This window comes from Triticum urartu, chromosome 6A, assembly GCF_056163025.1.
Source record: "Triticum urartu cultivar PI428250 chromosome 6A, HENAU_Tu73, whole genome shotgun sequence".
NCBI classification, from domain to species: Eukaryota; Viridiplantae; Streptophyta; class Magnoliopsida; order Poales; family Poaceae; genus Triticum; species Triticum urartu.
This window is the reverse complement of record NC_141878.1, coordinates 486,874,436-486,886,556: the sequence shown is the minus strand read 5'-3', so window position 1 is coordinate 486,886,556 and position 12,121 is coordinate 486,874,436. Positions and strand designations below refer to the sequence as shown.

General features: G+C 52.9%; 1 protein-coding gene across 1 annotated transcript; it reads right to left on the bottom strand.

Moving 5' to 3' along the window:
* Positions 1–9,374: 9,374 nt before the first annotated feature.
* On the bottom strand, positions 9,375–10,721 carry LOC147965826 (uncharacterized). The gene has a single exon (XM_087530625.1). It carries the CDS (start codon positions 10,719–10,721, stop codon positions 9,375–9,377), a length of 1,347 nt encoding a protein of 448 aa, XP_087386751.1.
* Positions 10,722–12,121: the final 1,400 nt, after the last annotated feature.

The window sequence follows — 12,121 nt, the reverse complement described above, 5'->3', positions numbered from 1 at the left end:
CGACCGGTGATGAGGAAGGAGAAGTGTTCCGGCCGGGGCCGCGAGGATCCAGCACCAGAGGACCCGAGCGCCCGGGGAGCCGGCGCTATGAAGTCGCAGTGGACGGATCCGTCCGTTGGCCGAGCACTGTCCTTCCGGGAGCGGCGGAGTGCAATGCGGACTCCCATTGCCTCCTCCAACCCGCACGGGATGACACCCGAGACGACGGATTCGAAGTGGTCGGGGTCCGATCCGTTGTCTGCCATACCGGAGACCGCCGGAACTCGCCGGAGGCGAGTTCGGGTGGCGGAGGGGAGGGGAGTGGAGTGGAGTGAAGTGGCTAGGGTTTGCTCCGACGAGCGGATGAGAACGAATATATATGTGGGGTCGGGTGGGCCAGTATTGGTCGGGTCCGGCGTGGCGAGCGCGTCCAGCGCCCCAATTTGAGCTGGATATGGGGTGTCGGTCAGTCCGGACATTTGAGCCTCGTTTGAGGCGTCCGTTTAGGTAAAAAAAACATGATCGGATAATGACCGAGCAGCCCGCCCGGATGTATGAGACGGGTTTGAGAGGATCCGGCTCTAGATACTCTTAGCGTGTCTTTTCTCAACGACTCCTAAACTGAAAACTTTTTTTGTTGTTGAGAAACCCTGAACTGAAAACCAAAACAGTGCATATCATGCTGGACTAAGCTGAGCTTGGCCCCATGGCCCCGCAGTTTACAAGCCAATTATGGCGCCATAATTTTGTGATGATTGACCGGCCGCACGCGGTTTGCCTGAACAAAGTGCGCGCGAGCGGTTCTCCTCCACGAACGTGGCGCTTGCACGGCCACGTGGCGGCACAAGATCTGCGTGTCATATGCATCCGCAGGAGTCCGGATCCGCTGTGCCATTATCCGGAGCCGGTTTCGGTCAACAACAGGCAGCGGCAGGGGCAGCATGGGCGCGTGGCTGGACCCGTTCCTGCTGCTTTTGACGGACCATCTCAACATCAGATCAGACAGCACACGCACGTGCGGCCAGGATCAGTTTTTCTTCTTCTTCCTTTTTCTGAACAAGCCCAGCAATGTGTGATTTCATTTTTGCTGAGCAAGTTGCGAATCTTTAATTAATACTTCCTCCGTTCCACAATAAGTGTCTCAAGCTTAGTATATTTTTATATTAATGCTAATACAAAATTGAGACACTTATTTTGAGAAGGAGGAAGTATTTGGTTAGGACATGTACAACGGGGCTCCTCAAACGTTTCATACATGTCTGGGCGGACGGTCCGATTAGTGACCGGTGAGAAAATCTCTATCCATCTGCACCTCTTATACCAGACCTTTACGTTCGGACTTACCGACATCCTTCATATCCAGCCCTTATGTGAGGCGGACATGGGAGAACCAGACGTGTCCATGTTGGATCCAGCTCACGCTAGTCCACCCCCACCACATATATATTCGTCCCTATCCATATTCCCAACGAAACCCTAGCTAGCCATTCCACTCTACCCAAGCTCCGTTCTGGTGGTCTCCGGGCTTCTCTGACATGACCGCCGACGCTTCGAGCTCTCCTGATCCGTCGACTGAGACCTCATCCTTGAGGAAGAGATGCTTGTCTGCATGCCTCTTTTGCCGCACTCGGGCAGAGTGCGCGCGACCGTGGTCGGACTCGATCCAACGGGATCCATTCCATCGCCGCAAATGGTGCGCAGATCCACCTGTGGTAGTGGCTCGAGGCGGATGGCCACGGCCTCGCCGGACGAGGCGACCAACATTTGGCGCCCCTACTTCGGGGTTGCGGCGCAACCCCTTTGGTGGCACCTTGTCCCCGCAGCGTCGGGCTCTCCATGATATGGTTGGCGTGCCTGCCTTGCGAGGCAGAGGGTGCGGAAGGCCGCAACAGCCCTCGACTCTGAGGAGGTGGAGGCAGAGTCACATGTCGCCTTAGTCGAGGAAGTTATCAATGCCACATCCTCGAGAAGCAGAAAAAAAGGGCGACACACACCCTTGCCTAGGAGCAAAACCGGGCGGTACGTGTCATGGATGGACTGCCTCCAAAAGAGGAGAAGAATGAGGCCAGTGACGGGTCGGACAACTCTTGTAGTGTGTAGATCCGGCTCGATCCATATTACGCCTTCGACCGCTACTTTTGTGATGAAGACATCAAAGGCAAGGATAGTTGTGGATGAACTTTCTCCATAACTTTAATATGTAGAACATACCCTTTTTTATTGTCCAATGACATGTATGATGTAGTAGAGCATGTCAAACTTAGTAGTTCCATGGCATGCATGATATAACCGAAGGCTATGTCTGGGATCAAGATTTTTACGTTTTTCCGAAAAGGGGGTCACCCCGACCTCTGCATCAGAACGATGCATACGGGCATCTTATTAAAACAAATAAATAAGGTTCCAACAAGGTCTCAAAGTCTCCAACTGAAAAAAGCTCACTCAGAGCCAAATAGGCTAGACAGACAAACTAGCCAAAAAAGGGACGCCACAACCGGCTGGCTAAAGAGAGATAGGTAAACTAATTGCCTATCCTATTACATGACCGCCATCCAAACCGGTTGAAGATATCCCGAGCTACCATCTCCCAGCGGATAGAACCAGTAACCAAATGCTCCCTGGCCTCCATCTGAGTGAGTAGCGACCACAAACGGATCAATGCCGTGGCTCGGAAGATAACCTGCACAAAATGAAAGCGTGATGTTCTGTTAAAAACCAAATCATTTCTGCAATTCCAAATAGTCCACAGCAAAGCGCATACTCCCACACGAATATGTCTCGCTAAGTCGGGCTCAATCCCATTAAGCCATATCCCAAATAACGTGTTAACAGAATTCGGTGGAGTAATATTGAAAGCAATGTGTACTGTCCGCCAGAGAACTTTGGCTAACGGGCAGTCAAGAAAAAGGTGTTTAATTGTCTCATCCCGATCACAGAAGCTACATCTAGTAGATCCTGTCCAATTACGCTTTGTCAGGTTGTCCTTAGTTAAAATAACTTGTTTATGGACAAACCACATAAACACTTTTATTTTCAAAAGAACTTTGACAGCCCAAACATGCTTGGAGGTAGGAATAAAGCTCGAATTGATAACATCAATATACATTGATTTAACTGTGAATACTCCAGACCTAGTGAGCTTCCAGCGTAATTCATCGGGTTGTTGGGAGAGCCGAACCTCCATCAGTCGCCTAACTAGACGGGGCCATGCTTCCCAACGATTGTCCACTAGCGACCGTCTAAACTGAATATTAAGGGGGATAGATTGAAATATCGTTGCAACGAACACCTCACGACGTTGAACAATACGATATAAAGACGGGTATTGAATGGCCAAGGGTGTCTCTCTGAGCCAAGTATCCTCCCAGAACCGTGTACTAGCACCGTTGCCAATAATAAACTTTGTCCTATTAAATAAGGATTGTTTGACTTTCATCAGTCCTTTCCAGAAAGGCGAGTCGGTCGGCCTAACTATTACTTGTGACAAAGTTTTGGTCTGAAGGTACTTGCTACGAAGTATTTGCGCCCACGTGGCATCAGTCTCATGGGATAGCTTCCACAACCACTTACTAAGAAGGCATCTGTTCTTAACTTCGAGATTCTCAATACCAAGACCCCCTTGGTCTTTCGGTCTACAGATGATATCCCATTTAGCTAGCCGGTATTTTCTTTTGAGTTCATCACCCTGCCAAAAGAAACGCGATCGATAAAAGTCCAGTCTTTTCCTGACGCCAACTGGGACTTCAAAGAACGACAAGAGAAACATAGGCATACTCGTGAGCACCGAATTTATCAAAATTAGTCGGCCTCCGTATGACATGAGCTTGCCCTTCCAGCAACTCAGTTTCTTTTCAAATCGGTCTTCGATGCACTTCCATTCTCTGTTTGTCAGCTTGTGGTGGTGGATTGGTATACCTAGGTAAGAAAAATGTAACACCCCCAAATCACACCCAAACAATTGCCTATAAGACTCTTGTTCATCTTTGGCTCTACCAAAGCAGAATAACTCACTCTTGTGAAAGTTAATCTTTAGACCGGTCAATTGTTCGAATAGGCATAACACCAGCTTCATATTTCTTGCCTTTGCCAAGTCATGCTCCATAAAGATGATTGTATCATCAGCGTACTGAAGAATGGATACACCTCCATCAACAAGATGAGGTACCAAGCCACCTACTTGACCATTCTCCTTAGCCCTTCCTATCATAAGTGCTAACATATCAACCACAATGTTAAACATGATAGGGGACATCGGATCTCCTTGTCTTAGGCCTTTATGTGTCTGGAAGTAATGACCAATATCATCATTCACCTTAATTCCGCCACTCCCTTTTTGCGTAAACGATTTAACCTGACGGCGCCAGGCTTCATCAAAACCTTTCATACGCAAGGCCTGTTGGGGGAATGGCCATTTAACTTTATCGTACGATTTCTCGAAATCCACCTTAAAAATTACTCCATCTAATTTTTTAGAATGGATTTCATGGAGCGTTTCATGAAGGACAACCACCCCTTCCAGGATGTTTCTATCCGGCATGAAAGCAGTTTGGGACTGTTGCACCACATAATGCGCAATCTGTGTGAGCCTATTAGTCCCGGCCTTGGTGAAGATTTTGAAACTAACATTGAGAAGGCAGATCGGCCTGAACTGCTCTATTCTCACAGCATCTGTTTTCTTAGGAAGCAATGTGCTTGTTCCAAAATTCAAGTGAAATAAATGAAGTTGTCTAGAGAACTGATCATGGAACATAGGTAACAGATCCCCCTTAATAATGTGCCACCACTTTTTATAGAACTCCGCCGAGAAACCATCTGGTCCGGGAGCCTTATTGTTTTTCATCTATGCAATAGCATCAAACACCTCCTTCTCTGAAAACGGGGCAACCAGGATATCATTATCGGCAACCGATAGTTGAGGCACATCCTCAATCCTGGACTCATCGAGGGACACATAGCTCTCCTCGGGAGGTCCAAATAACTGCTTGTAATATTCGGTTATATAAGTTTTTAGGTTATCCTGTCCTAAAATAGTTCCTCCGTCTTGCTCAAGTTGAAAGATTCTCTTCTTTCTATGCTTATCATTAGCAATCAAATGAAAGAATTGAGTATTCGCGCCCCCTGGACAACTTTGCGGACCTTAGCCCGCAACGCCCACTTCAATTCTTCTTCGCGAAGAAGTTCTTTCAATATTGTCTTCGCCTCGATTTTAACCTGAAGCTCTGCTGGCTGCAAAATCGTGGATTCAGCCTTTAGGTCCAGGATCTGAATAAGAGAAAGGAGCCTGTCCTTTTCAATCTTATACACCCCACTAAGATGCTTGGCCCACCCCCTTAAGAAACTTCTCAAATGCCTAATCTTATTCTGCCAACGCTCGACCGAAGTCCTACCTCCTGCACCCTTAGCCCATTCCCTGGCAATCAGGTCCAAGAAACCTTCGCGTTCAAACCAGGCCATCTCGAAAGAAAAGGTATTTTTGTTTCCCATGTGGTTCGGCTCCCCCGAGTCCACGAAAAATGGAGTGTGATCAGATATTCCACGCGAGAGGGCTTGTACCGTTATGAAAGGGTACTTATGTTCCCACTCAACGCTCGCAAGAACTCGATCAAGTTTTTCATACGTCGGGTTAGGCATAGCATTAGCCCAGGTAAACTTTCTACCAGAAAGCTCTATCTCCCTCAGATCCAAGCTTTCAATGATGGTATTGAACCTAAACGACCACCTGCCGTCAAAATTATCGTTGTTTTTCTCCTCTCTCCTCCTAATAATATTGAAGTCACCTCCAACTAAAATTGGAAGCTGCTCAGACCCACAGATTCGAACAAGGTCCGCCAAAAACTCCGGTTTAAGCTCGGGCTGTGCGGCACCATAAATCGCCACCAAAGCCCAGTTGAAACCATCAGCTTTAGACCTGACTCAAAACTTAACCGCAAAGTCACCCATCACTACGCTGCGGACTTCTATCGAGTCGCATCTCACACCAAGCAAGATCCCACCCGATCTTCCTCGCAGAGGGAGGCAATGCCAATCGAAGTCAATACCGCCCACAAGAGATGTAAGAAACTGGGGCGCAACGTTCTCACGACCAGTTTCCGAGAGAGCAATAAAATCTAATCGATGCTCTAAAGATGCCTCAGCAAGAAACCTTCTTTTAGCCAAGTCTTTTAGACCTCTGCTATTCCAAAAGATTCCTTTCATAATTCATCATGAACTTTTTTGGTAGTTCGAATCCTAGCACTCCTACGAACCGCAGAATCGGGATAAATCTTCCGTTCCCACTTGCGCTTTGGTTTACTAGGTTCTTCAACCCGGTCCTCATAACCGGGCTCAGTGGCACTAACTACTGTATTAGCTGGTGGAACATCATCATCCTCAGACTCATGGTTGGATGGTGCTAGATCCGCACACAAATTATTGAGCACTCGAACCCCCAACGCCTCAATCTCATTATCATTCATGGGTTTTACCGCAGCCAGATTACGAATGGTCTCTAAGGCACGTTCTGCCTCCAAATCTAAGAGATCATTTACCAAATTGGAAATTTCACTATCATTAGCCCCTAGCACAACTCCTAACTGGTTTGCATTATTTATAATTTCCTCATTAGAAAAATGCAATAAAAAATTAGATATGTTGACGGACATACCAGTAGAGATCTCAGCATCACGAAGCTTGGCCGCCCTCATAGCGCACCTCTGCTGCATGTCATCAACCTCCGGGTGATCTTGGAGACGAGAACTCATCCGTCGCCCCGCAGAGACCGGATTGGAGATCCCACCAAAGGTAATAACCTCCTCCCGTGTAAAACCTCGCATTGAAGAATCAGTCAAGCGTACAGGAGGAGATGACGGAGGGCTCACATGACCCCCAGACGGGAAGCCGGGGGAGGAATACACGGGCGCCGCCGGTGCACACACTCCCCCCGCCCAAACCGTGTGGCCTGAGGGCGTCGATGTCCTGACTGGCGAAAGAGGAGGAAGGGTCGAGACCACCTGCCCCAGACCCCCCCAGCACCGCTGGCGAACCGACCACTGTAGCCACCACCGGAGGAGAAGGAGCCGGGTCCACCTGACCCAGATGGCCTCCCCCACGGCCGGCCATCGTCGGCGTCACCGGTGTCTCCGGCGCCTGGATAAGAGGAGAGGAGGCCGGGGTCACCTGCCCCGGACTCCCCTTCCCAAGCAAAACCTCCAAAGCAGACATCGTCCCCCGGCCCGAGACCAATGAGTGGTATGGGGGAGCGAAACCACCCGAGGCTCCATCTCCCCAACCCCCCCAAGGTCGTCGCCGAAAGTGTCCTCAACAAGCCTCCCACCACAGGACCACCCACAGCATCAAGCTCCAACACCGGTAACATACACTCAAAGCCATCATTCGATTCCACCCGGTCGCTCCAAAGTCTGGGCGGGGCAGACGCTGGCTCAAAGGACCCAAACCGCAACATACTCGTCGGCACCGACGGAGCTAGGGCTAGCTCTACCCCGGGTCCATCTCCAGGCAACTGAGGAACCAAACTCGGCCCATTGGTCCTCTCACGACCAGTCTCATCAGTCGGGTCTCCACTAGCACATGCGTCGCCATCACCCTCGTGCATATCCACATCGGTCCCATTAATCGCGGCGGCAAACAACTTAGTATCCTCAAACTCTATCTCAAGTGGAAACACCTCTCCCCTATACGTCCAGTTGACCACATCCGGGACGAACTCGATGTCCAGAACACTCACTAAGAGTCGGGCCACCCCATGGGCGCGGGTGAATACCATATCCACTTTCTCAGTCTTTCCAACCATAATACCTAGACTAGCCACAACTCTAGCATCTGACAAAGGCTCAGAGGGCGCCCCTGAAAACCGCAACCATACCTGAGTGAGCGGCTTTCCCTTAGGCTCCACCTTCTTCCATTAATGAAATTCCAGAATGCATTTAGTACCAGGGACCTTGCACAACCCAAAACTCAGCAGCCTCTGCAAATCATCCACCGTTGGGAAGTCCACCCTAAACATATTGTCCTCAATCTAGACAAGCTCCCACTGAAAATCACCTGGGGCCAGCTCCTGAAGCCTCTGCACAATTTGAGCCTCAGACACCACTCCCTGGGTATCTTTCACAATTCCAGTAGTCAAGCTCTGTGTCTCAACCTGAACCTCTCTCGCCGTCGGGGACTCAAAGAACGTGAGCTCAGCACAATATACTCCATACATCGTGAGAGCTGGAGCCTGATCACGCAGAAGCGGGAAATCCCCCATAGCATGAGCTGTCTTACCACACGAATCACAAAGTTCCGCCACGCACTCAGCAATGAAGTGACCCTTCTCACCACATCGATAGCATAGCATCTACTCCTTCTTACGCGCCCACTTGGACGCCCTCTCAGACTCATACCTGTCACCTGTCTCAGTCGTAACACCAGTCTCCGGAACCTCCACATTGGCCAAAGCCGTCACTACCTCCATTGCCTAGTCAGGCAATTCGGTCGACTGCACGGGATCGACCACCATATCAGAGGCCTAGTGATCTAGCACAACTGGTGGCGGATGTTGTCTGCGGTGCCGACCACGACCACCGCCACGGCCACCGCGGTGCCCATGGTATCCAGCTCTCTGCCGGTAATTCAGGCCAGAAGCTCCCTCGATAAAACCACCCGACGGTCCAAGGAATGGTCTGTCAGTAGAACCATCACTCTGCCAAGCATAACCACATCCACCTCCTGTAGACGACGATCCACGGTGTTGGCCATCCCCGTAAGTATCATATCCATCGTCCCTCCACTGTCCTCTGGGCGGCTCATCAGACACTCTAGCACCCGCGTTCAGCCGCGTCTGCGTTGGGCCCGAACGCTGTTGCACTGGCCTCGCAACGTAGTGAGGCGGTGGCGCGGCCCGAGTCAGCGGCGGAGCAGCACCCCACACCACCGTCGTAGGTACCGGAGGCCTCGGAGGATGGGCGCCGCTCCCCACAACAGTATTGGCACGCGCGGGAGGCCGAGGTCCACCACGAGGGCGCCGCTCCCCATAGCAGCAACGGCCGGCACGGGAGGCCGAGGTCCACCACGGTCAACAGCCGGCGACATTCCGGTCAGCAACGTAGGTCGCGGGCCGTGCGGTACTCCCCTTCCCGCATTCCCCGGGCCCTGGAACAGCGGCCGGGGACCAAGGCCACCTCCCCGACCCGAGGCAGCAACACCGACCGCAGCCGGCAGGCGCGGGGCGACCGCTGCAGCACCCTGGCCCAAGGCCGGATTGTTTGAGCCGGCTAGCGGCAGTCCTCGACCCGCCGCCTGCACCTCCGAGGGCACCGTAGCCTAGCTGGCCCCTGGGATCAGGGCACCACGGCCGGCAGGAGCGGCCGGCTACGGCACCACGGCTCCACGGCCAGCAACAGACCCTGCCGGCGGCGCTACCCCGCCACAGCACGTCCCGCCATGGGCACTAGCGGAGGGATGCGACGAGAGCGGCCGTCACGATCAGCACGGCGAAGAGAACGCGTACGAACGGAAACCCTATGGCGTGCGATGGAAAGAGAGGAAGATTGATCGCTGCATGCGCCTCGCACGTAGTCGATATCCTTCCGCCTCTCTGTTCCCGGCCCAACCGCATCCGGCCCAATTGGATCCTCTTCGCGCTGGGCCTCATACCCAGCCGAAGATGGCCCAATAGCCACCGGTAGCCCATCTGCGCCAATCAGGGCTTTCAAACGCGCCGCCCTAGCAGCCGCGATCCCGAGCGATGCCGCCGACACCGCCTGCTGCCGGCCGGCCGCCGTACGGCATCCCTTCTTCCTCCTGACAACAACCGTCCACGCCTCCGGTCTAACCAAATCAAACACAGTAAGCTTAGGGAGACTCACCTTGGGGAGAGGGCCCTTCCACGGCCGATGGGCAGTCACCGCGGTCCTCCGATGCACGACACGCCGGAGCAACTCCATCTTCTCTCCGGGACGCAAGCCGTTCCTCGCCGGATCCTCGAGAGGGACGACCGCCTCCACAATCTCGGCCACCTCATCCTCTTCGTAGCTGGAACCAAAAGCTTCACAAACCACATCTGATGGAGTCGGCGAGTAGGCCGTCGAGTCGCCGGAGCGCCCGCCATCATCATCCTCGTCCCCACTGTCGTCGTCCGCAAGCACCCAGAAGCGCCCACCCACCCTCCGGCGATCACCGGGGGCACGCACACTGGTCGGCTTTGAAGAGCCCGGCGCCGTCTCTCGATCCATACTTGTTGTGTTCGTCAAATCAACCATGTCCACCGCCGGGATCTGATCAACCTGCACACAATGCCCAACTACAACAACATAGTTATCCAAGGAAAAACGAAGCCCTACCTTGATCTGATCGTCGTCCGGTAGGTAATCGCCAACCAACACATCGTTTTCCATATCCAGCAGAGCCATCCATCGCGACGATGGAGTGAAATGAAGACGCCCCACGATCCAAGTGTCGGGATCCGTCTCATCAGCGAAATGGACCTGCCACTGCCGCCACCGCGACAGCTCTCCTGTGATCTCACCATCCGTCTTGTCGCCAAGATCCGTCCCCGCCGCCGCACGAACAGCCCCCGCCGCCGCCGCTCGAACAGCCCCTTCACCCGACAGCGCCGCCGCACTAGAGGAAGGAGAGTGAAACGATGACGTCAGGAGAGAGGGGTCCGCCACGTTAGATCTCCGCGATGAGCCGCTGGCTGCAATGGCGCCGGCCTCGACGGGCGACGACGGATTGTCAGGCGGCGGATCGTCAGGCGGCTGCATGAGTCCATCAAGATTTTTACGTAGAGTTAAGTTTTATGTTGCATGGGATTGTATGGATTTTAGAGTATCTATAGGTTGGCGCCTCAAACCGGCCTCAAACATCCAGACGGCCCGCCCGGTCACTGACCGGTCACAAAAATCTAATCTAGACGGACGCCTCAAACAGGCCTCAAACGCCCGAGTTGACAGGCACCCACATATCCAACCCAAATATGGGGTGAATATGGCGGTGTCCGAGCGAGTATGCCGTGTAGGACTGGCGATGGCGTCCCACACGGAACCATCCCAAAAGCCGGCAGTCCGTCACACGCCTTCTCCATCGCCGCGGTGTGAAAGCTTCATGGCGCCGCTTCGGCTCGCCGCCCGGGGCCAAATCCAGCTATTTAAGTTGGCCGGCGTCCCCCAACCCGAGCCCATCCACCTACTCCCTCTCTGTGCCGCAACCCGAGCCCATCTACCTCCTCTACCCCGCTCTCCCACGCTCTTCGGTGTTACCATGGTCCGGCAGAAGATCACCACGTATGCTATGCTCACGCCAGAGCACCAGAGGCAGATCGCCGCCGGGCTGCCTCCGGACTCGCCAGAGGAGGAGGAGAGGTGGAGCAGCTGCCGGAGCCGATGAAGGTGGCGGATCCAGAGGAGGACGAGGCGGAGCAGCCTGTTCCGGGGTTCAACATGGAGGAGGCGAAGGTGGCGTTTGTCGTCGCCCAAGAAGCGGAGATGGTGGAGCAGCAGGCCATCCCGGAGTCCATCCAGGATGAGGCCTATGTGGAAGGCAACCGGCAGTTCCTCCGGCAGAAGCGGGCGTAGGCCGACGCGCTCTTCACCTTACTCGGCGCGGTGTTAGAGGAGGAGGCTGGAGCGGAGCAGCCGAAGGAGCCAGAGTTGCAGCTGCATCCCATGTACCCGGAGCCGGGCACAGAGATAGTCGACATCTCCGACGTGGAGTAGCTAGGTGATCTACGTAGTACGAGGGTTTTTCCCCTTTGCATGCTTTTGTATGAATTTAAGAATCTAGTATGAGGTGTCCGGATGCAGTTGTGCTAATTTGAAGACTGGCCGTTCACTGCCGACGGACGCGTCCGGATGCATCCGCGGGTGTTTGAAAGGTCATATTCGTCGTATGCGACTATAGATACTCTTAGGATTTCTTAATAAGGTACCTGCTTGTGAGACATCAAAATAAGGGATGGCCAGTCACCTTTCGAGGACGTATCCAGGCGTGTTAACAGACTCTTAGCTCTTAGGGGATGAATTAGCCAGGTTCGTCTAGAGCATCTATAGCCGGGCGAGCAAATTCGGCACCTAATAAGCATATGCGGACGTATTTGTTTTAAGACCCTATTTATCCGTTCATGCAACCATATTTCTTATTTTTCTCGTTATATATGTCCGATCAG